At 42.1% G+C, this 27,450-nt stretch overlaps 1 protein-coding gene across 2 annotated transcripts in view; it reads right to left on the reverse strand.

Annotated features, from left to right (window-relative positions):
• Window positions 1-936: 936 nt before the first annotated feature.
• LOC120054711 (ceramide synthase 1-like) overlaps window positions 937-27,450 on the reverse strand; it is a 38,509-nt gene continuing 11,995 nt past the window's right edge. Inside the window, exons 1-7 of one of the 2 annotated variants that reach the window (XM_039002262.1) lie at window positions 9,165-9,549; window positions 8,589-8,748; window positions 5,899-6,079; window positions 5,304-5,465; window positions 2,944-3,091; window positions 2,484-2,650; window positions 937-1,202 (exon numbers count right to left, since the gene is read on the reverse strand). In XM_039002262.1, the coding sequence (XP_038858190.1) occupies window positions 1,160-1,202; window positions 2,484-2,650; window positions 2,944-3,091; window positions 5,304-5,465; window positions 5,899-6,079; window positions 8,589-8,748; window positions 9,165-9,266 (963 nt within the window). In that variant the 5' untranslated portion in view covers window positions 9,267-9,549 and the 3' untranslated portion in view covers window positions 937-1,159. Of the gene's footprint in view, window positions 1,203-2,483; window positions 2,651-2,943; window positions 3,092-5,303; window positions 5,466-5,898; window positions 6,080-8,588; window positions 8,749-9,164; window positions 9,550-27,450 lie in introns of those variants that run through there. The other variant, XM_039002261.1, reaches the window with a different exon arrangement.

The following is a 27,450-nucleotide window of genomic DNA, read 5'->3' on the forward strand; positions in this document are numbered from 1 at the left end:
CTTTTAACAAGGCACACCTGTTAATTGACTACCTCATGAAGCTGGTTGAGAGACTGCCAATAGTGTGCAAAACTGTCATCAAGGCAAAGGGTGGCTACTTTAAAGAATCTCAAATATAAAATATGTTTAACACTTTTTTGGTTACTACATGATTCCATATCTGTTATTTCATAGTTTTGATGTCTTCACTATGATTTTACAAAAAGAAAAAACCTGGAATGAGTAAGTGTGTCCAAACTTTTGACTGGTACTGTATATCAGCTGTCATTAACCAGCTATCAGCTTGTATGCCTTCATTTCAGTGCAACAACAGATGCTATAAAAACAGAAAATGTGACAATACATTTCCGATACAGGAATGCAAGCAATATTTCTTATGCATATTTATCGACGGCAAAAAAACAAACAAATAAAAAAGTTGAAAGGTTTATGTTTCCCTTAAAAATCTGAAAACGAGTAATTCACATTTGCAAGACACATCAATACTACACTGACGTGGCTCTTCAAATAATGCAGGTCAGGCTGTGGTAATGGCTGTGTTCACTATCGACCTGTGCAATGATATGAAAATCAATACACGTTGGTAAAACAAAGCCAGCCAATTACATGCACTCTCTCACACCCGCGGTAGTGACATGATGCAATACTTCCCTTTAGTATTTTAGCCTTCACTCCTGGAATAAGAGGAGGTAGAAACTAAAAAAGTCACTACGCTTTTAAGAGGAATGCTCTTTAAAAAGACAGGTCTCTCTCTACTAGAGATGACCTTTGACATGGTTACTGTGTGAACGCTTTAGTCCTCTAACGTGTGCACGTTATCTAGTTTGTATAGGTCTAGACTAGAGGCCTAAACATCAGTAGCTCAACCTTGTCTGGTGAGTGTTTGTTATAGATAACACTAATTCTAAACGTTCTGGTAGGCTACACAAGAGAACATTCCCGAAACTCACTTTTTTTTTTCTTCAAACGTAATGTTAATATAAGACAAATGTCACCTGAAATAACATTCCCAGTGATATAATAAAATAAAAAAATCTATAGAACACGACGGGGGAAAAAAAGAAATAAAAGTTATCAATTGTTTTTTAATCCTTTTTGCGAGACCTCTAGTCACTTGAAACAATCTAGGTCGTGCCAGGAGGTGGAACTAGAGAGGCCTTTATAGATGCTTCTCCTTGGTGATCCCGTTCTGCACGTGCTTCCTGTGAGAAGAAAGGAGAGGAGAGAAGAAAAAAAGGACCAACTGTCAGCCAGCGGAAAGGTGATCAGCTATTTATACGCATGGTAAAACCAAAAGGATATGACCGGTGTTCAAGGGCGCCAGATAAGGGCTGGGTCAGGCTGTAACCGCATAATCACACCTCAATAAGTACAGTGCTTTGATCCTGTCTATCTGTATGTTACACAAGACAGGGCTACTTGTTGCAGCTCTGAGGTCATACTGGGTGGTCTGACAGAGCACAGGTTACTGGGGTTACAAGAGAACTGGGAACAGATCCACGTGTGTCACGCCATAGCAGAGGCACTTCCTCAAGGGGAGAGCTCATTGGAGCATGGTGTGATATAAGATTTAACATGGGTGTGGTGGATGGTAATCTTCACAACCAGATAGCAATAAGAATGCCACCACCTCAGCCTCCAATCGGGCTTAGAGGAATATTAAGTCGAATCCCAAGAAGAAGAAAGAGGACAGCTACACCCAAGGATGTACCAGAACAACGTTCGTCTTTGCATGGGGCTCGTTCATTACAAAAGCGGACGCTTTTTTCCGACTGTAGTCTGCCATATTGATCACACATACTGTAGCTGGTTATTTTCAGATCGCACTGAAGGGCGTAGGGGTTGTTTGGAAAGGGTTTGTTTTAGGCATGAGGTTTACAGTGTGATGAATGGTTGTCTACACTCCAAAAGGGTTCTTCGGCTGTCCGCATAGGAGAACCCTTTGAAGAACAATTTGCGGTTCCAGGTAAAACCCTTTTGGAACCCCTTTTCTAAGTATACAGGTCGAACTAGTCCAACAACCCCGTACTTCCTTCCCCTAGCCTCTTGCCCTTATATGTTGCAGAATCCAGATACGAAGGGACCAGGGCGAGGTTGGTTTTTTTGCTTGGACCGGGCTGTAGTAAAGAGGATTTTTGGCTTGATGTGCTTTGCTTTGGTAAATCAGTAGGGATTAGGCATTGTGGTTTGGGATGGCTATGGACACACATGGGGTTCAATGAATTGTCTTTTCATTTACTGAGTCATCTGAGGCCAAGGGGCCATTCTCTCTCAATGTTTGCCTGACAAACACCTCTCTGGATGTTTTTGAAATGATCATCTCCTGGAGATGAAGTTTCTGTATAGTGCATGATTGTGACATTACTTCAGCACAGTAAAACATTCATGGTAATGTATACTATAATACACACAATTTGGTGATTCATATACACTGGTTAAATGAAACATGGTCAAGTAGTGTGTGTAACTTTGTGTTTCCTCACCCTTCAGCAGAGTTGTTGAGATGTCCTGCATCTTCACTCTGCAGCCGCTGCTGGGCCATGAGCAGGGCTGCAGCCCTCTGAGCTCCCTCCTCACCCTCGTACTCCCTCAGGTCTTTCACATCCTTCATCTGCCCCGTCAGGACCTTCGCTACAAATGCCACTATGAACTGTGGGCAGAGAGAAGGGGGGGATCAGGGGTTAAAGAAGGGAGAGAGGTCTGATGTCACATAGTACAGTTTTGTTCTAATGCTTGTATCAACCCCTGACGGAGGCTAATAGGAACGAAGAAGAACAGGCAATGGTCATAGAACTGTCATGCCATTCACCTCTTGGGAACATAGATCTGTGAGTGAATACCCTCTCTGAATTAGATTGTGCTTGTTTAACCAAGCATCTGACAAATGAGCTTCAGTGTAGTGTGTGACCTGTGACCTGCTGCAGACGGAGGTCCAATACTTGCCAAAAACCAGTAGATATTCATGCAGAGGAGTGTCAAGAGGAGGCTGTTGAAGAAGAAATAGAAGGGAATGTTTGGGACGGACTGGAGACTGGACACACAGGTGGCGTACAGAACCTTCAGAGGGAACCAGTAGAGACGGAACCAAAACCTGCACAGAGGGGGGACACAGAGGAGCTGTATTACTCTGATGCTTTAGGGGACAACGACTAGCATTGTCCAGGGCTTCAAACACCCTTGTGACCTCTCAGAACAGGTGTGGGGGTGTGTGTGTGTGTGCGTCCCACATGAAAAAATACTATAGTCTACTATGGTATACAGTGCATTCGGAAAGTATTCAAACCCCTTGACTTTTTCCACATTTTGTTACAGCCTTATTCTAAAATTGATTAAATAGTTTCCCCCCCCCCGTCATCAATCTACACACAATACCCCATAATGACAAAGCAAAAACAGATTTAGATTTTTTTTGAAATGTATTAAAAAAATAAAATACTGAAATATCACATTTAAATAAGTATTCAGACCCTTTACTCAGTACTTTGTTGAAGCTCCTTTAGCAGTGATTACAGCCTTGAGTCTTTTTGGGTATGATGCTACAAGCTTGGCACATCTGTATTTGGGGAGTTTCTCTCATTCTTCTCTGCAGATCCTCTCAAGCTCTGTCAGGTTGGATGGGGAGTGTCGCTGCAGAGCTATTTTCAGGTCTCTCCAGAGATGTTAGATTAGGTTCAAGTCCGGGCTCTGGCTGGCCCAATCAAGGACATTCAGAGACTTGTCCCGAAGCCACTCCTGCGTTGTCGTGGCTGTGTGCTTAGGCTCAATGTTCTGTTGAAGGTGAACCTTTTCCCCAGTCTGAGTGCTCTGGAGCAGGTTTTCATCAAGGATTCTCTCTGTACTTTGCTCCGTTCATCTTTCCCTCGATCCTGATTAGTCTCCCAGTCCCTGCCGCTGAAAAACATCCCCACAGTATGATCCTGCCACCACGCTTCACTGTAGGGATGGTGCCAGGTTTTCACAAGACATGACGCTTGGCATTCAGGCCAAAGAGTTCAATCTTGGTTTCATTAGACAAGAAAATCTTGTTTATCATGGTCCAAGAGTCTTTAGGTTCCTTTTGGCAAACTCCAAACGGGCTGTCGTGCATTTTACTGAGGAGTGGCTTCTGTCTGGCCCCACTAGCATAAAGGCCTTATTGGTGGTTCTGCAGAGATGGTTGTCCTTCTGGAAGGTTCTCCCATCTCCACAGAGGAACTCTGGAGCTCTATCGGGTTCTTGATCACCTCTCTGACAAATGCCCTTCTCCCCCGATTGCTCTGGTTTGCCAGGCCGGCCAGCTCTAGGAAGAGTTTTGGTGGTTCCAAACTTCTTCCATTTAAGAATGATGGAGGCCACTGTGTTCTTGGGGAACTTCAACGAGGCAGAAATGTTTTGGTACCCTTCCCTAGATCTGTGCCTCGAGACAATCCTGTCTCACAGCTCTACGGACAATCCTTCGAACTCATGGCTTGGTTTTTGCTCTGACATGCACTGTCAACTGTGGGACCTTATATAGTGTGTGCCTTTCCAAATCATGTCCAATCAATTGAATTGACTCCAATCAAGTTGTAGAAACATATTAAGGATGATCAATGGAAACAGGACGCACTTGAGATCAATTTCGAGTTTCATAGCAAAGGGTCTGAATACTTATGTAAATAAGGCATTTCTGTTTAAAAATTTATAAATTTGCAAACATTTCTACAAACCTGTGTTCACTTTGTCATTATGTGGTATTGTGTGTAGATTGATGAGGAAAAACATTAATTTAATCCATTTTAGAATACGGCTGTAATGTAACAATATGTGGAAAAAGTCAAGGGGGTCTGAATACTTTCCGAATGCACCGTAAATACTATAGTATTCACTGTAGTGTTTTTGGAGACTGTATTTACTGTAGTATTTACTGTAGTATACTGTACAATTTATAGTGAACTTTATAGTATAAATACTGTAGTAAAATAAATCTGTAGTATATACTGTGGCACAAATTGCAATATGGTGGAGGGAAATGGGCAGGGTATATGAAAATGAAATACTGTATTATTTACTATAGTTAAAAAGGGTTGTGCCTTTGCGGACTGTAGTGTTTTTGAGGAAATTACTGTAGTATTTTTTTTTTTTTGCAGATAATTCTGTAGAATTTATATACTACAAGTACTACACATGATCCAGGGATACTACCGTGCGTAGTATAGTATTCTACAGTATACTACAGTTTACTATAGAATTCTATACTAAGTACTGTAGTATTCTATAGTAAACTGTAGTATTTTGTCATGCATGTGTGTGTGCTTGTCTGCGTGTGTCTTCTCTCTCCTCACCAGGTGATGCTGAAGCTGACAGAGCCCATGTTGGACAGGATGTCGTGGATGAGGTAGTAGTCCCCTCCCCGGGTCTTGAAGTAGACGTTGAGCTTGGTGAACTCCAGCTGGATGTCATTGATGTCGTGGAGGAACAGCACCAGTAACCCAATGCTGTGGAATCTGAAAGGAGAGAGCAGTGGGGAGCACAACGTCGGTACACAAACAATATAAGAACACTGCTGTACGGAGAGCTAGACGATACAATGTGACAGCCAGGGGGTGAGACTTAGTCAATGACACCGGCTGACTTTAAAACAAATACAGTTTGAAACAGAGGAACCGTCTAACGGTCATCAAATAACACTGAAAACATGTTTCCAACATCAAATAACCTCGAGCCTTTTTACACTATGACAAATCACTGTTCTGATTCCACAAATTGACATAACATAAAAATAAACCTTGACCCTTATCTATCATTTACAACTATTGCTACGTGGAAATGTTGCCAGTATTCAATACATTTTATATGACAGGCAGTAAGATTACACAGCATCACATTACGGCAGCGTTTCCCAAACTTGGGGCCACCAGGCAGGGTGTGGTTAGCTACCTGAAAGCGTAGGAGAAGGTGATGAGGGCCAGAGTGACAACGTGGTGCACCACCATGACGGTAGAATCCTTCCTCCAGTCATCCATGTAGACCGTGGCGTAGATGGAGTGTCCGTAGAAACTGCCCTGGATCAGGTAGGCGATGGCGATGTCCGTGGGCACCGTCATGCCACTCTTCCAGTCTGGAAGGGGGAGAAGACATAGAGAGCGAGAGCGAGAGAGAGAGACACTGAGGGTTAGAGGAGAGGCCTGGCGGAACTACATAGGAACCAACACACACATACTGTATACACACCAACATGTGCATGTTGACACACACCCACACACACACTGACATGAATATGCACACTGGCACAGACAAAAACATGCTCGCTCACACACATATACACGTGTCAATTCGGAAATGTCAAGAACTTTGAAAGTTTCTTCAAGTGCAGTCGCAAAAACCATCAAGCGCTATGATGAAACTGGCTCTCATGAGGGCCGCCACAGGAAAGGAAGACCCAGAGTTACCTCTGCTGCAGAGGATAAGTTCATTAAAGTTACCAGCTTCAGAAATTGTAGCCCAAATAAATGCTTCACAGAGTTCAAGTAACAGACACACCTCAACATCAACTATTCAGAGGAAATTGCATAAATCAGGCCTTCGTGGTCTAATTGCTGCAAAGAAACCAATACTAAAGGACACCAATAAGAAGAAGAGACTTGCTTGGGCCAAGAAACACGAGCAATTGACATTAGACCGGTGGAAGTCTGTACTTTGGTCTGATGAGTCCAAATTTGAGATTTTTGGTTCCAACTGCTGTGTCGTTGTGAGACGCAGAGTAGGTGAACAGATGATCTCAGCATGTGTGGTTCCCACAGTGAAGCATGGAGGAGGAGGTGTGATGGCATGGGGGTGCTTTTCTGGTGACACTGCACACTTAACCAGCATGGCTACCACAGCATTCTGCAGCGATACACCATCCCATCTGGTTTGTGCTTAGTGGGACTGTCATTTGTTTTTCAACAGGACAATGACCCAACACACCTCCAGGCTGTGCAAGGGCTATTTGACCTAGAAGGCGAGTGATGGAATGCTGCATCAGATGACCCGGCCTCCACAATCACCCGACATCAACCCAATTGAGATGCAGCCAACAAGTGCTCAGCATATGTGGGTACTCCTTCAAGACTGTTGGAAAATCATTCCAGGTGAAGCTGGTTGAGAGAATGCCAGGACTGTACAAAGCTGTCATCAAGGCAAAGGTTGGCTACTTTGAAGAATCACAAATATAAAATATATTTTGATTTGTTTAACACTTTTTTGGATACTACTGTACATGATTCCATATGTGTGATTTCATAGTTTTGATGTCTTCACTACTATTCTACAATGTAGAAAATAGTAAAAATAAAGAAAAACCCTTGAATGAGAACGTGTGTTTAAACTTTTGACTGGTGCTGTACATATAGTCTAACTGGTAGAAGTTTATAAGAAGTGTTTGTTTTTGGTTCTGCAGGGGACAATTGTTCTGTTTGGTTATACTAGGTGACTTCCAGAGGAATACCTGAGGTGGGAGCTGCAGGGGTGTCAGGTTTTCCAGGCATGTGAGGACCAGGGGCCATCATCATCATCGCTCCCTTAAGGCCTTAAGGGTATTGTAAACGGAAACTTTTTCTCGGAACGTTTGGGGCAACTTTTGACTCCATGAGATGAGGTTACAGACCGTAATGTTTATTGATCGGACGTTCCATCATTAAACATTGAAAACATGGAGGCAAGAGATATTAGAGTGCTACAGGAATAGGAGCCTCTATCTCTCTCTCCCCCTTCCCCTCTCTCTCTCCCCCCTTCCCCTCTCTCTCTCCCCCTTTCCTCTCTCTCTCTCCCCCCTTCCCCTCTCTCTCTTTCTACAAGAGCTAAAGCCTCGCTCTCTCGGAGAACTAAAAGCAGAGCCACATTAGCCTGAGCAGGTTGAATGACTACTCTCAATGTGCGTGACAGCTATTAGAAAAGTGGAGGGCCTTTAAAAGAACAACTGATCGCCTCAATCGAGGAAAGGGAGATTGAAACGAACCCAAGCACCGACTGACACCTGAAAGTCTGATGGAATCGGAAGGAAGGAATGCCATAAATGATAGATAAAAGAATGAAGGCGGATTGTTCAGGGCAATGGTTAGAGAGTAGAGACACGCCATGTGGTCAGTTCAGACACAAAATGCAAATATAAAACACAAATGTGGCTTCTATTTGAATACTTGTAAAAGAAGCATCTGGAGGGTTCTATAAGACAATGCTTTGAAGGTTGCAATGCTTTGGTTACAGTTCCTTTAGCATTAGTTCTTCAGTTTGCTATCGTTGCTTAGCTGGAGTTATTAGTAGAAGAAGGGGAGTAACTTGAAGAGGACAGACCTTCTCTTCTTAAATACTTCCCAAGGAATCTTTGGGGCCAGGCTTTGAAGGATTAAATGCTTTAGTTACAGATGCTTTTGTTTTTAGGTTATTATAGCTGAATAACTGCAGTTATTAGTAGAAAAAGAGCAGGTTAAAAGGTCACTTTGAAGCAAGCAGACCTCTGCTTGTGTTGTCATTGCTTTAACTGTAGTTATTAGTAGAAAAAGAGACTACTGACTATTTTAGGTCTACCGAACAATACATCAAGTGCACAGCTTCTTTTTATGAACCTTGTTTCATGTACTACGTCTTACCATAGAATGCAGAGGGCGGGTCATGGAAGAAGGTGTAGTTGGTGAAGAAGAGCAGGTAGGTGCTGTAGGACCAGGACATGGTGTAGAAGACCAGCTTCCACGCGCTCTCTGGCATCTTGGCAGTATCTTTGGGCTGGAGACAACACCATTGTGCAAACGGCTGCAACACACAATCACAGGACACTTGGCTAATGTTCAAATGTGAGTGGGGACACTCCGCTTTCAGATAACACTCAATGGAATGTTATGTATGTATTGGTGTAATACATTATGTGTACACATTGATAAAGTAAATGGGGCTGTTTTGCTGCCGTGAATCACTTGGTAGGTGCAAACACATTATTTAGCAGATACTTGTCTTCTTGTGCAAATCACCCCATGTCTATTTATGGCTTGTTAAACAAACAGAAAATACAGGAAGTCAGCGAGATTCTTCCTGAAGTGCTGTGTGTTTTTGTGTGTCTGTCTGTCTGTGAACTGATAACCTCTTCTTCAGAGAAGAGGCCCATTCCCAGAGAGCCACGCCGTAGCTTAACAGTAACCCCTCTCTACCCCCTTCCTCCTGATAAACCAGACCTTCCACAGGGCCAGAGGAACCCTAGCCGCTGGGCTCAAAGACGATCCGTGGGCCACCGTGCCAGATGAGAAACCAAACCCCCGCTCCTTATCTTTCCCCATGACAGAGGAGCTGTGCCTCTCTAGGCGACCAGCCGGCCCATGCCGAGCACACCTCCGGATCCAGTGTAACCAGAGATAAACAAGTGAAAGGGGTCCATTTGCTGATACATCTCAATCACTTGTCACTAGTTAGCAGCAGGCCCAGGAACAGGTCTTGGTCCTCCATCATGCCAGTGTGCTTAGTGCAGCAAGGAGGGACTAGTTCTCTTTCTATCTTTCTCCATTCCCTATTTTTCCGATGATGAGCTGGAAAGAGAAAGAAAGAGAGAGACAGAGCGAGCAAGAACGAAAGAGGAAGACCGAGAGATCACGCTGCCAGAGTGACACACTGCACGATGCGTCACGTGACCTATATCCTCGCCCCTGATAGGTCCGCGCAGCATGTGTTTAGTGAGTCATGTATGCCGCAGACAGTAGGATATCCCCTGCGTGCCTCAGACCTCCACATCCCTCCCTCCTCCTCCCCCCACCCCATGCCTGCAACATTTATTTAGAGGCCCGCTGTCAGTGCAGTCACCCCCCCTCCTCAAACCCACCAGTCGTCTACTCCACGGCGAGCCTGTCCGCTCCGAGGCTAGTGTGACTGCCACACAATCAGGCCTTATCATCACCCCATACCACACAGACCAGAGCGAGTCTGGTGCTATTAACACACAGCATAGCTGGTGCATAGTCGAGCACATACACTATATATAGAAAAGTATGTGGACACCCCTTCAAACGAGTGGATTCGGCTATTTCAGCCACACCCATTGCTGACAGGTGTATAAAATTGAGCACACAGCCATGCAATTTCCATAGACAAATATTGGCTGTATAATGGCCTTACTGAAGAGCTCAGTGACATTCAACGTGGCACCGTCAGATGTCACCTCTCCAACAGGTTAGTTCGTCAAATTTCTGCCCTGCTAGAACTGCCCCGGTCAATTGTAAGTGCTGTTATTGTGAAGTGGAAACGTCAAGGAGCAACAACGGCTCAGCCACAAAGTGGTAGGCCACACAAGCGTCAGCCGGAATGGTGTTATGCTCAATGCCATTGGACTCTGGAGCCGTGGAAACACGTTCTTTTCCGTCATAAATCACGATTCACCATCTGGCAGTCCGACGTACGAATCTGGGTTTGGCGAATGCCAGGAGAATGCTACCTGCCCGAATGCATAGTGTCAAATGTAAAGTTTGGTGGAGGAGGAATAATGATCTGGGGCTGTTCATGGTTTGGGCAAGGCCCCTTAATTCCACTGAAGGGAAATCTTAATGCAACAGCATACAATGATATTCTGAACGAAATACACAGAAAAAGGAAGAAAAAATATATCCAACATTGATGAAGGAGGATGATGATGATGATTATGAAGACTACATACACTGTAAATGTTTGAGGACAGGGTTTTGTTCTTTCTGGATTTCATTAGAATGACGATCGCAAAGGAAGGGACCGGCAACAACTCTACAATTCCACCTATTGAATCCTTCAAGTTACTGTTCTTAATTATACAACTACCTTTTTTGGTAGTTGAGGCAACAGTTCGGGAAAGGCCCTTTCCTGTTTCAGCATGACAATGCACCCGTGCACAAAGCGAGGTCCATACAGAAATTGTTTGTCGAGATGGGTGTGGAAGAACTTCACTGGCCTGCACAGAGTCCTGACCTCAACTCCATCGAACACCTTTGGGATGAATTGGAATGGCGACTGCAGGCCTAATCGCCCAACATCAGTACCCGACCTCAATAATGCTCGTGGCTGATTGGAAGCAAGTCCCCGCAGCAATGTTCCAACATCTAGTAGAAAGCCTTCCCAGAAGAGTGGAGGCTTTTATAGCAGCAAAGGGGGACCAACTCCATATTAATGCCCATGATTTTGGAATGAGATGTTCGAAGAGCAGGTGTCCACATACCTTTGGTCATGTAGTGTATTCCATTACAAAGGACACACTTAAACACAAAAAGGTAAGCATAACTATTAAGCCCAAATACCCATTAAACCCACTTCCATCTTTGGATTCAACTAATTAATCTGGTTGTTATAACCATAACAGTTTTGATTCTATTATTGTCATTGACAGTTCTGTGTAAGTTCCCACTAGTGGCCAATTTCAAATCTGCAAAAAAAAAACATTTCATTTTTAGTACCTTCTCAGATAAGTAATTATACTTTCTGTAAAATTAAGAGATTAATGTGCTGATATATGCATATGATAGCTTACTTTGTGGTCATTAATTACTATTTCTTACCAATGGAAAATATGAGTTTTTCATGCTAGCAGTTGTGCCTGGATGTCACAGTCACACAGTAGCATCATAACTTGGTGATCTACAACAAGATAATAGATTTCAGGCATTCACAGCTTACATTTTTTAATGCTTTTAGTCTTATTTTATTGTTAAATGAACCTTGCATTGTTATACATACAGTTGAAGTCGGAAGTTTACATACACCTTAGCCAAATACTTTTAAACTCAGTTTTTCACAATTCCTGACATTTAATCCAAGTAAAAATTCCCTGTCTTAGGCCAGTTAGGATCACCACTTTATTTTAAGAATGTGAAATGTCAGAATAATAGTAGAGAGAATGATTTATTTCAGCTTTTATTTCTTTCATCACATTGCCCATGTGCCAGAAGTTTACATGCACTCAATTAGTATTTGGTAGCATTGCCTTTTAAATTGTTTAACTTGGGTCAAACGTTTCGGGTAGCCTTCCACAAGCTTTCCACAATAAGTTGGGTGAATTTTGGCCCATTCCTCCTGACAGAGCTGGTGTAACTGAGTCAGGTTTGTGGGCCTCCTTGCTCAGGGCTTTGTGACGGCCACTCCAATACCTTGACTTTGTTGTCCTTAGGCCATTTTTCCACAACTTTGGAAGTATGCTTGGGGTCATTGTCCATTTGGAAGACCCATTTGCAACCAAGCTTTAACTTCCTGACTGATTTCTTGAGATGTTGCTTCAATATATCCATATAATTTTCCTCCCTCAGGATGCCATCTATTTTGTGAAGTGCACCTGTCCCTCCTGCAGCAAAGCACCCCCACAACGTGATGCTGCCACCCCCATGCTTCACGGTTGAGATGGTGTCCTTCGGCTTGCAAGCATCCCCCTTTTTCCTCCAAACATAACGATGGTCATTATGGCCAAACAGTTCTATTTTTGTTTCATCAGACCAGAGGACATTTCTCAAAAAAGTACGATCTTTGTCCCCATGTGCAGTTGCAAACCGTGGCTTTTTTATGGCGGTTCTGGAGCAGTGGCTTCTTCCTTGCTGAGCGGACTTTCAGGTTGTCGATATAGGACCTTTTTTACTGTGGGTATAGATACTTTTGAACCTGTTTCCTCCAGCATCTTCACAAGGTCCTTTGCTGTTGTTCTGGGATTGATTTGCACTTTTCGCACCAAAATACGTTCATCTCTAGGAGACAGAACGCGTCTCCTTCCTGAGCGGTATGACGGCTGTGTGGTCCCATGGTGTTTATACTTGTGTACTATTGTTTGTACAGAGGAATGTGGTACATTCAGGCGTTTGGAAATTGCTCCCAAGGATGAACCAGACTTGTGGAGGTCTACAATTTTTTTTCCTGATTTCTTTTGATTTTCCCATGATGTCAAGCAAAGAGGCACTGAGTTTGAAGGTAGGCCTTGAAATACATCCACAGGTACACCTCCAATTGACTCAAATTATATAAATTAGCCTATCAGAAGCTTCTAAAGCCATGACATAATTTTCTGGAATTTTCCAAGCTGTTTAAAGGCACAGTCAACTTAGCGTATGTAAACTTCTGACACACTGGAATTGTGATACAGTGAATTATAAGTGAAATTATCTGTCTGTAAACAATTGTTGGAAAAAGTACTTGTGTCATGCACAAAGTAGATGTCCTAACCAACTTGCCAAAACTATAGTTTGTTTACAAGAAATTTGTGGAGTGATTGAAAAACTAGTTTTAATGACTCCAACCTATGTAAACTTCTGACTTTAACTGTAGATGCCATTTTTGTAAATTCAAAAATGTTCTCAGGTGGGCTTAAAGAGTACAGCAGCACAAAACACACCACCTCTATACAGAATGTAAATGACAATGAATAAATATTGTTCAATTTGATCAATACTAACTTCACATAATATTGCAGTCCATTTTGCATATTTATACACCAAACCATTGGTTTCTAAATATTTTATGAGTAGACTTTGCTATTCTATCTTTTCACCATAAATCGCTGCTGTTCCAATTAAGCCCAGTATGCTCCAATTAAGCCCGGTTTGCATTGAAACACATGAGGATTGTGTGTTGATATCCCTAATATTCAATGAACATAAGTGTGTTTTTTGTACGAATTTAAATGGATTAAAACACACAAAAACTACAGTTCTGTATGGTGGAATGGTTTCAAATCCCTTCCTGTGTTCTCCCACCTCATCAAACATTTTAGGAGACGACTCAGAGCTGTTATCTTTCCAAAGGGAGGGTGAACAAAGTACTAAATACAGGGGTGCCGATAATTGTGACACGCATGTTTTTGAATAAAATCATTATTTATTGATATTTATTTTACAATTTTAACAAAATTAAAGGTTAGAGTATAGGTTAGAGTATCGTTTAGGTTAGAAATGTGTAAACTTAGATTTTGGTGGGCTTAATAGGTACACTTACCCTACATAGCCTGTACATTCCCGAGAAACATTATACACCAACACCATGCTCGAAAAGAGAAATACTGTACACGCACACTCCATGCACACAAGAGACAATACACACCATAATCACAGCATACATACACATGATACAAAACAAACCATACCCGAGAGAACAGACAAACAGCATACACTTGTGGAGATGTGCTGAGTATCTCGCTCTCCCTCTCGCTCTCTGTGGTGTGTGTGTGTGTGTGTGTGTGTGTGTGTGTGTGTGTGTGTGTGTGTTGTGCTGAGTAGGCAACCACAGCTCTCAACCTGAGAGAGGATATTACCTGTTCTCAGAGGAGACATTGACCCCCGTCATCCGCCTGCTAATTGCCTTTAGGTGTGAGATTAAGGGTGGATTTACATTAGTAAAATATGTGTATGTAGTAAGATCTCTTCAACATCAGATTTGCACCTTTTCTGTTTACACTATACTTACTTTAGCCTTGGATGTGGTGTGGCCAAAGCCACATTACTGCATCATGTGTGTGTGCACCTATTAGCATACCGTAAATACCATAGTATATTGACAAAATAAGGATAGCAATTCAAACTATACAGTAGCTTCTCATCTAAACCATATTGCACATAATGTTGCACACTTGATTAATGCAACGATTCACAAATGTGTGGTATTTTTTTGTACAGTTGGGTATGTGGGCTATAACATGGGTCCCAATTGGGCCCTTTACCAATTTTGGTAATGAGAACAGCCAATCCCAAAATTTTCCAAATGTAGCCTAGCACAGAAAACAATTGCTGAGGACATCTCAGAAGAATCCTACTGACATTTTTCAGTCTCACCTTCCACAGAGGTGTCACATTTACCCAAAGATGTTCCTTGTTATCTAGCCGCTTAACGAACAAACTAGACCTTGACTTGCTGTTGAGCGATAGGACGTGTGTTGTCGAGTTAGCTAGCCAGCTAGCCGTGTAAGTCACGCACAAACTATAGCCAGCCTTGTTGAGCTATCTAGCTAATGTTGGCTAGATAGCTAGCTTGTTTTGCATTGGAGCTAACGTTAGCTAAATGGTTTGCTTGTTGAACAAGCTTGCGTTAGTAGTAAAGGAAACACTTGTGTTTGGGAGTTGATTTTGTCGTTCTTTGAGGATAAATTAATCAATAGCTAATTATACGGCCCTCGCTGTATTTATTGGGTGTTGGCCTACTCGATCCAAGTTTCACGCCATGTTTGTACAGAGGCAAATCAAATTTGACAGGACTGTGTTAAATGCTGCCATTTTGGTCGTAGAATGTTGACGAATTGATCAGGATTCACTTGAGAAATGATTTGCGATTCACATGCAGTAATACAGTATTTTGGGAATTTATTCTTTAAGGCTTTTTTGAGTGGAACCAATTTAAGGACTTTTTTTTTTTTTTTTTTTTACATTTATTTTATAAAGGTTGTTGTAGTTTCGTAAAAAAAAATGTAAACGAAACAGAAATTAGAAACTTGACTCAAAATTGGGCTGCCTGTATAAACACAGCCATCCCCGATTTTGTAGCCCACTTGGGTTTGTCCATGTCTGGCCCAAAAGGTTAACCTATCTAGGTACCAGCTAAGATGGCCATTTAAATGATAAAGACTTAAATGTTGCACTAGATCAGTAGCCTAAATACTTAAAAAATATTTTATTTTCACAGACTTTTGATCTGCAGATGGACTAAGACATCGACAGATATATGTAGTATACCCAAGTCCACTGAGGTTTGTCTGTTAGAAGAGAGCAAATGGTACATGTCGCCGCGGTTATTATCCCAGTTTCATTCATTTCAATACAATATCGATGTGAGTGATTCATTTCCGTGCACTATTGATTTCCATAGAACAAGCTAATCAATTCCAGTCTTGAGTGACCACTTGGTAAATATTGGTGCATGTGCACTTTAGAAGGTACTAATTTAGCAAAATAAAGGTTAATCTGAACACAAGAGTGACTATGTGTGTGTACGTAGTACATTTTATGTATTGGTCTTCAAAATATGACAACTTATTTTGGCATATTGATTATGAATTTGGACATTTAAAACGGGTGTTTTGACACTTGGCCATTAATCAAAAAGCCATGACAATTATTTTGTATTTATGTTTAAGGAATATAAAATTGTACTTTTAACATAATTGTTCTTTAGGATTCTACCTTATCAGTTAAAAACTATTGAATAAGCCCCAAAACGTGCTATGACTTACAGATTTTTATGATAATAATGAAATCGTGAAAATATGTTTGTCCTGGCTACTAATTGGTTGCTCCTCTGGAGAGAAGTCGGTCCACTCAGTGTCACTGATACCGCTGCGAGACTTCATCTTTGGATCATTTCAATTCATCACTGTCATTTTGTAATGTCCTTGCTTCATTGGAAATGTTTCTTTCCGTACATTTTCAATTGAAGGGCATTCAAGAGGTAGCATAACTTTAGTTTCTCACACTGAAATGAGTCTGCATATTGAGGGCCAAGTAGTAGGGCCAACTACTAGGCCTACATTTGCCCTTGTTTGTGGAGGATAGCACTTTGTATTGTCAACTGACCGCCCTGAACCCCCATCTCTGAGTCATTCTTCTCCATCTTGTCAAAGATTTATCCAGGGGATGGACAGTGCTCATCTATACAGTAACATAACAGCTTTATTTATGACCATGTTTTGTGTTAACAATATTGGCAATTGTTTACAGCCAGCTTGTGATCTGTGGTCATACGACCTAGCATTAAAGGGCTGCTCTACAAAACAAAAATACTAAGCATCGTCTTATAGCTGTTGATGTCCTCTGCTGCAGTAGTTCTTCTCGGGTTAAAAGTATCTTCTTGTCTTTCCCACTGGCTCAGTCACAGTAATATATGAGGGCTGTACCGCCCCTGGCAGGAAGCGCTCGTGTCATGAGCCCAGTTCAAAAGATAACCATGGAGTGACAGAGAGAGAGAGTAGGGATGTTAACGGTTAACGTTAGTTGCAGAAAATACATTTCAGCGTCATGCTTATCAGTCTATAGGTTAATTTGGATAATTTCGTGAGCTTAAATTTGTGTCAGAATTTAACAAATCTCGTCAGTCATAAAATAGGAACTGTGTCTTGGTTGACTGGAATTCATATTTTGCCGATAAGTCTTTTTTTAAATTTATTAACAACAAATCAATACATGTGGGGACACAAGTATATATAAATAATATACAAAGTACAATTGGGCTAGGGGGTACAATATCACATTACACAAGGACCTTAAGGGACATACATACACTTATTATTCTAACAGCTTTTTTGTTAGTAGAGTATTTAATTGTCTTAAAATACAGTTCAATTTCTTTTTCCAAGGTAAGAAAATGTGTTTTTTTGTCTGTAAATTTACATTTGTGAATATGAAATTTGGCCAAAAGAATAATGAAATGAATTACATAAAAATGTTTCAGCTTATTTCTATCGTAGGTAAAGAATCCAAGCAGTACATCTCTCCACAATAGTGTAGGATCTTCATAAATTTGTTCAATTATAAATCTACTGATGTCTTGCCACATTTTTCTTACATGAATACAATGCCAAAAAAGATGCAACACTGTTTCTGGGTGGTCATTACAAAAGGAGCAATTTGAGTTGATGTTTTCCTTAAACGTCTTCATATAGTGGTCGGCAGGATAATATTTATGAATAATTTTAAAGGAAACTTGCTTAATTTTGTTAACATGTAGGTAAATGTATGTGTGTGGCAACATCCAAACTTTTTTCCAACAGATATTATCAATAAATCCATTCCAATAAGGCATGAGATAAGGTATAGATACAACATCCTGCTGAAACAAGGTTCATATCGCTCTGTTGTTGAATGGACCAAAAGAGAAACAAATATTTCCTAATGATGAGTCAACAGGGTCAACGGAAGGTAGGCTCTGAGGGTCAGGTCTTGACACGTTCCTGAATAATAAAGCAACACCTGAGGGAATGGCATCTAAAACAATTGCAAAATCTTTAGGTGTTACAGGGACCTTGTAAAGTGATAAGAATTCCTTATAACTGAGTAAAAGACCCTCTGCATTTACCAGTTGGCTCACCAATAGGATATTATTTCGGAACCAATATTCTAAAAACAAAGAATTATTTTTATACAATATATCCCGATTATTCCATATATAATATCTGTGTGGAGAAAAATTATTATAAATGAAGGACCATGACAAGAAAAGCTTTTCATCGGCAGGTTTCACTGGAACTTTGTCAATATTATAATTGCAAACCAACATGAAGTTAAGGCCACCAAAAGTAGAGAAGACATGAAGAGGAATAAAATTCCACATAGAAGTGGGTCTTCTTAGGAATTGTTTTATCCAATTGATCTTAAAAGTATTATTTAAGGTAGTAAAGTCCAGAAAATTCAGCCCACCATTCTCATAAGTGTTCATTACAACAATTTTCCTAATGTAATGGGTACGGTTTCTCCACAGAAAGTTGAAAAGTATCTGGTCTATCTCCTTGCTTATTTTACTGTCAAGATATAAAGATAGAGCGCCATATGTTAGTCTAGAGATACCTTCAGCCTTGGTTATTAGGACTCTACCTTTTAAAGATAAGTCCCTCTGTAGCCATTGATTTAGCTTCTTCTGTTTTTTTTTAATAAGAGGGTTAAAATTTAGTAAGCCTCTAGACTTCTGATCCTTTGTAATGGTTATGCCTAAATATGTAAGTTCTTCTTTTACTGGAAAACCATAATATGAAGGTGTCACACAATCTTTACCAGCCATGAGTTCACATTTATTAATGTTAAGATATAGACCAGACATTGATCGATATGGGAATTTGGTTAGCATCTTTCAGAAAAAGTGTACTATCGTCAGCTTATAATAATTTATTTACCAGCTATGGAAATACCTTGTACAGGACTATTATTTGTAAGAAGTTGGGTGATTAATAAAAACAGGTACGGAGAGATAGGACAACCTTGCCTAATTCCTCTCTTTAACTCAAATCTAGGTGAGGTGCCATATTTCAATTTGATAGAGCTGTTACCATTTGTATAGAGAGTCTTAATAGTGTAATGAAACAGGCAGGGAGCAGGTCTCGAACCCTCGACCTTCTAGCCCGAAGTCCAGAGTGCTATTTTCCGCGCTTATAAACCCAGGGTCGTTACACTACTCCCTCCTTTCAAAGAGCGTGTCCTCGCGCTAGCTTGCGACTCTACGTCTTACAGGAACGCGCTCACCGGCCAAGCACACGCACTGTCGTGGATGCAAGGTCCGATCACTTCTGACACCAATGTAATGAAACAGGCAGAGAGGAGGTCTCGAACCCTCGACCTTCTAGCCCGAAGTCCAGCGCGCTATCAACTGTGCCGCAAAAGCATACTCGTGCGGCAGAGTTGATTTCCACGCTTATAAACCCAGGGTCGTTACAATAGCCTTACAGAAAAAATTCCCAAAGCCAAGTCTCTCAAGGGTAGTGGAAGAGGAACTGATGCTCTACTGTGTCAAATGCTTTATAAAAATACAAAAATAATATGAAGCTATCCTCGGTTATTAGGTCTGAGTAGTCATGTATGTCTAATACTAGTCTGATATTGTTAGAAATATGTCTGTTCCTCATAAAGCAAGACTGTTTCATCAATGATTGCATCCAGGACTTCTTTAATTAACTAATTTTGCAAGTAGTAAGGCTAATATCTTATAGTCCTTATTAAGAAGACAAATTGGATGCCAGTTATCGATGAGCAGCACTTATTTTTTAGGCTTGCCGAAAATAGTAATGTACAGCGAGTTTATAGAGCGAGCCGCGACCAAAATAGAGCGTAGACGCGTTGCTAGGCAACTAACAGACGCAAGCTGTAGGGAGCAGCACTGGGAGAGAGAGAAACAGCACGAAGCACTTAACAGCTGCTAGGCTTGAAAAGTTTCAGAGCATTTCTCTCCTGTTCTACTGGTTTTCATATGAACTTTCTTTCGTTGTCTAGAAGCCAAAAGCACAATCCTAGTCATATTAACAACCCATTCTATTTGCATATTTATGTCGGGAGTGTGCCAGAGCGCAGAATAACTAATGATTTTACGAACGCTCAACACTCGTTGAATATGGCCGGTGTCAGCAAACGTCGGCAAAAAAACGTAATTAAATTGTTGCCAATGTAACAGTTACGCTCTGGATAACATGAAAACAGCCTAAGAAGCTCTGTTAGGTCGAGTGAGGTGTTCTGTCATTTGTGTCTGGAATTGAGATGGCCCTCAACCAATCATGCTATTTTGTTTGTTTTTTCGCTATTTTGTTTGTTTTTTCGCCTTGTTCGTAACTTGTTTTGTACATAATGTTGCTGCTACCTTCTCCTATGACCGATTGGAGCTTCTAAACATCAGAACTGGGATTGCTCACCTCAAACTGGACAAAGAGTTTTTCTTCAATGAGTCGGACGCGAGGGATATACTGTTGACACCCGACCAGGCCCCGATCCCAGTTATTCGCTGGAGAAGGAAACGTAGATTTCGAGGCAAAAGATCAGGGTGCTTTGTGAGGACCAGGCGACGAGTGGCTAATCTGCCCTTGCCCTCCGTTCTGCTAGCTAATGTTCAATCGCTAGAAAATAAATGGGATGAGCTGAAAGCACTGATATCCTACCAACGGGACATTAAAAACTGTAATATTTTATGCTTCACCGTGTCGTGGCTGAATGACGACATTAAGAACATAGAGCTGGCGGGTTGTACACTCTATCGGCAAGACAGAACAGCAGCATCTGGTAAAACACAGGGCGGGGGCCTATGCATTTATGTAAACAGTTGGTGCGCGATATCTACGGAAGTCTCAAAGTTTTGCTCGCTTGAGCTGGAGTATATTATTATAAGCTGCAGACTGTTACGGAGTCTAGTTGATAAGTACTCGACTAGCCGGGCTGTTCCCCGGACTCCGCGTGTAGGGATTTGTACAATGCTTGAACAAGGCTATTGAACTTGACATTGGTGTGTCTTTATTCCTTCATCCAACATATCATACTGAAACACAGACCTCACTATTTACCCAAAGAGTTTATCTGTTTTTTTCATAGCTGTCTATATACCACCACAGAGCGAGGTTGGAACTACATCCGCACTAAATGAGCTGTATTCCGCCTTAAACTGTAAAACGTTAATCCAGAGGCGCCGTTCCTAGTGGCCGGTGACTTTAATGCAGCGAAACTTAATCAGTTTTACCGAATTTCTATCAACATGTTAAATGTGCAACAAGAGGTTAAAAAAAAATCTAGACCACGTCTCCTCCACACACAGAGAAGTGTACAAAGTTCGCCCTCGCCCTCAATTTGGCAAATCTGACCAGAACTCTATCCTCCTGATTCCTGCTTACAAGCGAAAATTAAAGCAGGAAGCACCAGTGACTCAGTCTATAAAAAAAACTGGGCAGATGAAGCAGATGCTAAACTACAGGACTGTTTTGCTAGCACAGACTGGAATATGTTCCGGGATTCTTCCAATTGCATTGAGGAGTACACCACATCAGTCACTGGCTTTATCAATAAGTGCATTGAGGATGTCCTCCCCACAGTGACTGTATGTACATACCCCAACCAGAAGCCATGGATTACAGGCAACATTCGCACTGAGCTAAAAAGGGTAGAGCTGCCGCTTTCAAGGAGCGGGACTCTAACCCGGAAGCTTATAAGAAATCCCGCTATGCCCTCCGACGAACCATCAAACAGGCAAAGCATCAATACAGGACTAGGATTGAATCATACTACACCGGCTCCGACGCTCGTCGGATGCGGCAGGGCTTGCAAAATATTACAGAAGCACAGCCGAGAGCTGCCCAGTGACACGAGCCTACCAGACGAGCTAGATAACTAATATGCTCGCTTCGAGGCAAGAAACACTAAAACATGCATTAGAGCATCAACTGTACTGGATGACTGTGTGATCACGCTCTCCGCAGCCGACGTGCGTAAGACCTTTAAACAGGTCAACATTCACAAGGCCGCTGGGCCAGACGGATTACAAGGACGTGTACTCTGAGCATGCACTGACCAACTGGCAAGTGTCTTCACTGAAATGTTCAACCTCTCCCTGTCTGAGTCTGTAATACCAACATATTTCAAGCAGACCACCATAGTCCCTGTGCCCAAGAACACTAAGGTAACCTGCCTAAATGACTACCGACCGGTAGCACTCACGTCTGTAGCCATGAAGTGCTTTGAAAGACTGGTCATGGCTCACATCAACACCATTATCCCAGAAACCCTAGACCCACTCCAATTTGCATACCGCACCAACAGATCCACAGATGATGCAATCTCTATTGCACTCCACACTAACCTTTCCCACCTGGACAAAAGGAACACCAATGTGAGAATGCTATTCATTGACTACAGCTCAGTGTTCAACACCATAGTGCCCTCAAAACTCATCACTAAGCTAAGGACCCTGGAACTAAACAGCTCCCTCTGCAACTGGATCCTAGACTTCCTGCCGAGCTGCCCACAGGTGGTAAGGGTAGATAACACATCCACCACGCTGATCCTCAACACGGGGGCCCCTCAGGGGTGCATGCTCAGTCCCCTCCTATACTCCCTGTTCACTCATGACTGCACGGCCAGGCACAACTCCAACACCATCATTAAGTTTGCTGATGACACAACAGTGGTAGGCCTGATCACCGACAACGATGAGACAGCCTATAGGGAGGATGTCAGAGACCTGACCATGTGGTGCAAGGACAACAACCTCTCCCTCAATGTGATCAAGACAAAGGAGATGATTGTGAACTACAGGAAAAAGAGGACCGAGCACGCCCCCATTCTCATTGACGGGGCTGTAGTGGAGCAGGTTGAGAGCTTCAAGTTCCTATGTGTCCATCATCAACAACAAAGAAGAGGGCATGACAAAACCTATTCCCCCTCAGGAGACTGAAAAGATTTGGCATGGGTCCTCAGATCCTCAAAAGATTTTACAGCTGCACCATCGAGAGCATCCTGACGGGTTGCATCACTGCCTGGTATGGCAACTGCTCGGCCTCCGACCGCAAGTCACTACAGAGGGTAGTGCGTACGGCCCAGTACATCACCTCGGCCAAGCTTCCTGCCATCCAGGACCTCTATACCAGGCAGTGGCAGAGGAAGGCCCTAAAAATCGTCAAAGACTCCAGCCACCCTAGTCATAGACTGTTCTCTCTGCTACCGAACGGCAAGCGTTACCGGAGCGCCAAGTCTCGGTCCAAGAGGCTTCTAAACAGCTTCTACCCCCAAGCCATAAGACTCCTGAACAGCTAATCAAATGGCTACCCAGGCTATTTGCACCCCCCCCCCGTACACTGCTACTACTCTCTGTTATTATCTATGCATAGCCACTTTAACAACCCTACCTGCATGTACATAATTATCTCAATTACCTCAACACCGGTGTCCCCGCACATTGACACATTGACTTTGTACCGGTACCCCCTGTATATATCCACGCTATTGTTGTTTACTGCTGCTCTTTAATTGTTTGTTTTTCTTATCTCTTACTTTAAGGTATTTTCTTAACTGCATCGTTGGTTAAGGGCTTGTAATTAAGCATTTCACTGTAAGGTGAAATATTCGGCGCATGTGACAAATAAAATTTGATTTGATTTTAAGTAGCTAGCAAGCTAGCCAACGTTAGCTTGGGTGCTTGACTGCCGTTGAGGTCAAAACGGTCGGATCAACCCTACTCCTCGGCCGGAGTGTCCAGTGACGGGGCGCTCTGAATGCCCCGAGGACAAAACGCTCTGAATTTATGAACAGACAATCTGACAATGCTCTGAATTTACGAATGCCCAAAGCGAATAATAAAAAAATAATACAAATTGCGCCGGAGAAGAAGGCTGACGTTTTACGTGTCCCAACCGATTGCGTTTTTTTCCCCCAAAACAAATTCTCTCTTCAACGAGTCTGACCGAATGATATACTGCTTTCTCGGGAACAGGCACAGATCCCTGTGATTTGCGTGAAGAGAAGGCAGAGAAAAAGGGGCCAGAGGGTGGTCTGCCTTCTGAGAATTCGTATCGAATAAACCCCGCGATCGAATAAACCCCGACTTCCTTCCATTCTGCTAGCAAACGGGCAATCTTTGGAGAATAAAATCGATGACCTACGCAGAAGATTAAACTACCAACGGGACATTCAAAACTGTAATATCTTATGCTTCACGGAGTCGTGGATGAACACGACACAATCAACGTACAGCTGGCTGGTTATATGCTGTACCTGCAGGATAGAACAGCAGCGTCTGGTAAGACAAGGGGCAGCGGACTATGTATTTTTGTAAATAACAGCTGGTGCATGATATCTAAAGAAGTCTCGAGCTATTGCTCGCCCAAGGTAGAGTATCTCATGATAAGCTCTATCTAGAGAGTTATCTGTATTTTTCGTAGCTGTTTACATACAACCACAGACTGAGGCTGGCACAAAGACAGCATTGAATGAGCTGTATTCTGCCATAAGCAAACAAGAAAACACTCGCCCAGAGGCGGCGCTCCTAGTACCTGCGGACTTTAATGCAGGGAAACTTAAATCCGTTTTACCAAATTTCTATCAGCATGTTAAATGTACATCCAGAGGGGGAAAAAAACTCTGGACCACCTTTACTCCACACACAGAGACGCATACAAAGCCAGGGCTCTACAGTGTGAGTATTTCACTCGCATTTGCCCCTAAAAATAGATATGTGCGAAAATTATTTACGAGCAGTGTGCGAGTAAAGATTACAATCTACCGTAATCTATTTTTCCACCGCTGCTAATTGTTTAAAAACTACAAGTCCCAAATTCCAAAAGCGGCATGCGCCAACCACAGTAGAGTTTTATGTGATGACGCAGTCCAGTCGGAGTGAGAGAAAGGTGAACAACACTGGAAAAAAGTATAGGTATAGGGCTATAAGTTAACGTGCAGACTTCGCTAAAAATTAAGCCCATAAAATTGTATTTTAAGTGAAAAGGTGACGAGGAGAAAGCGGAATCTGGTGAGGGGGATTCGCAAGTTTCAACTAATAAAGCCTCTTCACAAGGTTTACCTGAGACGGCTAACGTTGACATGGTGGCAAATGTTAGGGATGCTGAGAACATTAGCGAACCTGCTGAGAACAACACTAGTGAAGATACCGTGTCACTTCAACGTCCACTGTAGCCGGCGGAGGGAGAATATATACAGTTGAAGTCGGAAGTTTACATACACTTAGGTTGGAGTCATTAAAACTCGTTTTTCAACCACTCCACAAATTTCTTGTTAACAAACTATAATTTTGGCATGTCGGTTAGGACATCTACTTTGTGCATGACAAAAGTACTTTTCCCAACAATTGTTTACAGACAGATAATTTTACTTCTAATTCACTGTATCACAATTCCAGTGGGTCAGAAGTTTACATACACTAAGTTGACTGTGCCTTTAAACAGCTTGGAAAATTCCAGAAAATTATGTCATGGCTTTAGAAGCTTCTGATAGGCTAATTTACATAATTTACATAATTTGAGTCAATTGGAGGTCTACCTGTGGATGTATTTCAAGGCCTACCTTCAAACTCAGTGCCTCTTTACTTGACATCTGTAACGGCAGATTTCCTCCTCTTCGTCTGAAGAGGAGGTGTAGCAGGGATCGGACCAAAACGCAGCGTGGTAAGTGTCCATGTTTTAATATAATCAACGGAACATGACACAATACAAAATAACAAAGAGAATCTAACCGAAAACAGTCCCGTGTGGCACAAACACTGACACAGGAAACAAACACCCACAAACAAACAGTGAAAACAGGCTACCTAAATATGGTTCCCAATCAGAGACAATGAATGATAGCTGCCTCTGATTGAGAACCATATCAGGCCAAACTAGAAAACCCCACATAGAAACAGACAACATAGATAATACCCACCCAACTGTGTGGGGGTGCTTCGCTGCAGAAGGCACTGGTGCACTTCACAAAATAGATGGCATCATGAGGGAGGAAAATTATGTGGATATATTGAAGCAACATCTCAAGGCATCAGTCAGGAAGCTTGGTTGCAAATGGGTCTTCCAAATGGACAATGACCCCAAGCATACTTCCAAGGTTGTGGCAAAATTGCTTAAGGACAACAAAGTCAAGGTATTGGAGTGGCCATCACAAAGCCCTGACCTCAATCCCATAGAAAATTTGTGGGCAGAACTGAAAAAGCGTGTGCGAGCAAGGAGGCCTAAAAACTTGACTAAGTTACACCAGCTCGGTCAGGAGGAATGGGCCAAAATTCACCCAACTTATTGTGGGAAGCTTGTGGAAGGCTACCCGAAACGTTTGACCCAAGTTAAACAATTTAAAAGGCAATGCTACCAAATACTAATTGAGTGTACGTAAACTTCTGACCCACTGGGAATGTGATGAAAGAAATAAAAGCTGAAATAAATCACTCTCTACTATTATTCTAACATTTCACATTCTTAAAATAAAGTGGTGATCCTAACTGACCTAAGAAAAGGAATGTTTACTAGGATTAAATGTCACGAATTGTGAAACTGAGTTTAAATGTATTTGGCTAAGGTGTATGTAAACTTCCGACTTCAACTGTAGATTCAAAGCGAATTGGCTCAAAATGTTCCCATGGCTAGAGTCTCTGTTGTTATCATCTATGCATAGTCACTTTAACTCTACCTACATGCACATATTACCTCAACTAACCGGTGCCCCCGCACATTGACTCTGTACCGGTACCCCCCTGTATATAGTCTCGCTATTGTTATTTTACTGCTGCCTTTTAATTACTTGTTACTTTTATTTCTTATTCTTATCCGTATTTTTTTTTTAACTGCATCGTTGGTTCGGGGTTCCTAAGTAAGCATTTCACTGTAAGGTCTAATGGAGATGTTAAACTCTGTCACATGAAACGGCTCGCATCAGGTGTGTCTTTAAGAACAGTGCTTTCCCACAATCTGCAATTTGGCAAATGTTTAAAAATGATGTATTGCATTCGTTGCTTCATTACAGTAGTTGCATGTTCAATAATATGGGAGAATAGGCTCGCTATTGTTGCATGTTTTTTAAGTCTTAGTGAAAACATTTCCGTGCCTTCCATGCGTGGTGTTTTCTGTTGGTCATGTCATTTTACTCTTTGGAACAAATTTAACCGTTTGTTAACCGTTAATGGGGGTTGGTTAGTCGGCAGCAAAATTGACCGAATGTTGCATCACTAAGAGAGAGAGAGTGGTTTGTCATTTCCTGCCATTTGCAGCAAGACAAAAATGAACTATTATTCACACAAGCCGTTCTCCCCGCATGTGTATGTGTGGGCATATGGGCTTCATCCATAATGCAACAGGCATGACATTGACAACACTAAGAGGGTGCATAAAGCCAGGAGCCTGCGGTTTATGAGGTCACTGTAATAACCACGTCACTGCCTGCCGAGCCAGGGGGTCATATAGTAGGAACTAAAGGAGAGGCTAGCTGATTAGTGTTCATTTTATTAACGACGCTTAGACCGTATGACACTACAGGGATGAGTCAAGAACTATATAGACTTGCATCCACTGGGTAAATCTTTGACAAGATGGAGGAGGCTTAG

The sequence above is a fragment of the Salvelinus namaycush genome, chromosome 10 (assembly GCF_016432855.1).
Source record: "Salvelinus namaycush isolate Seneca chromosome 10, SaNama_1.0, whole genome shotgun sequence".
NCBI classification, from domain to species: Eukaryota; Metazoa; Chordata; class Actinopteri; order Salmoniformes; family Salmonidae; genus Salvelinus; species Salvelinus namaycush.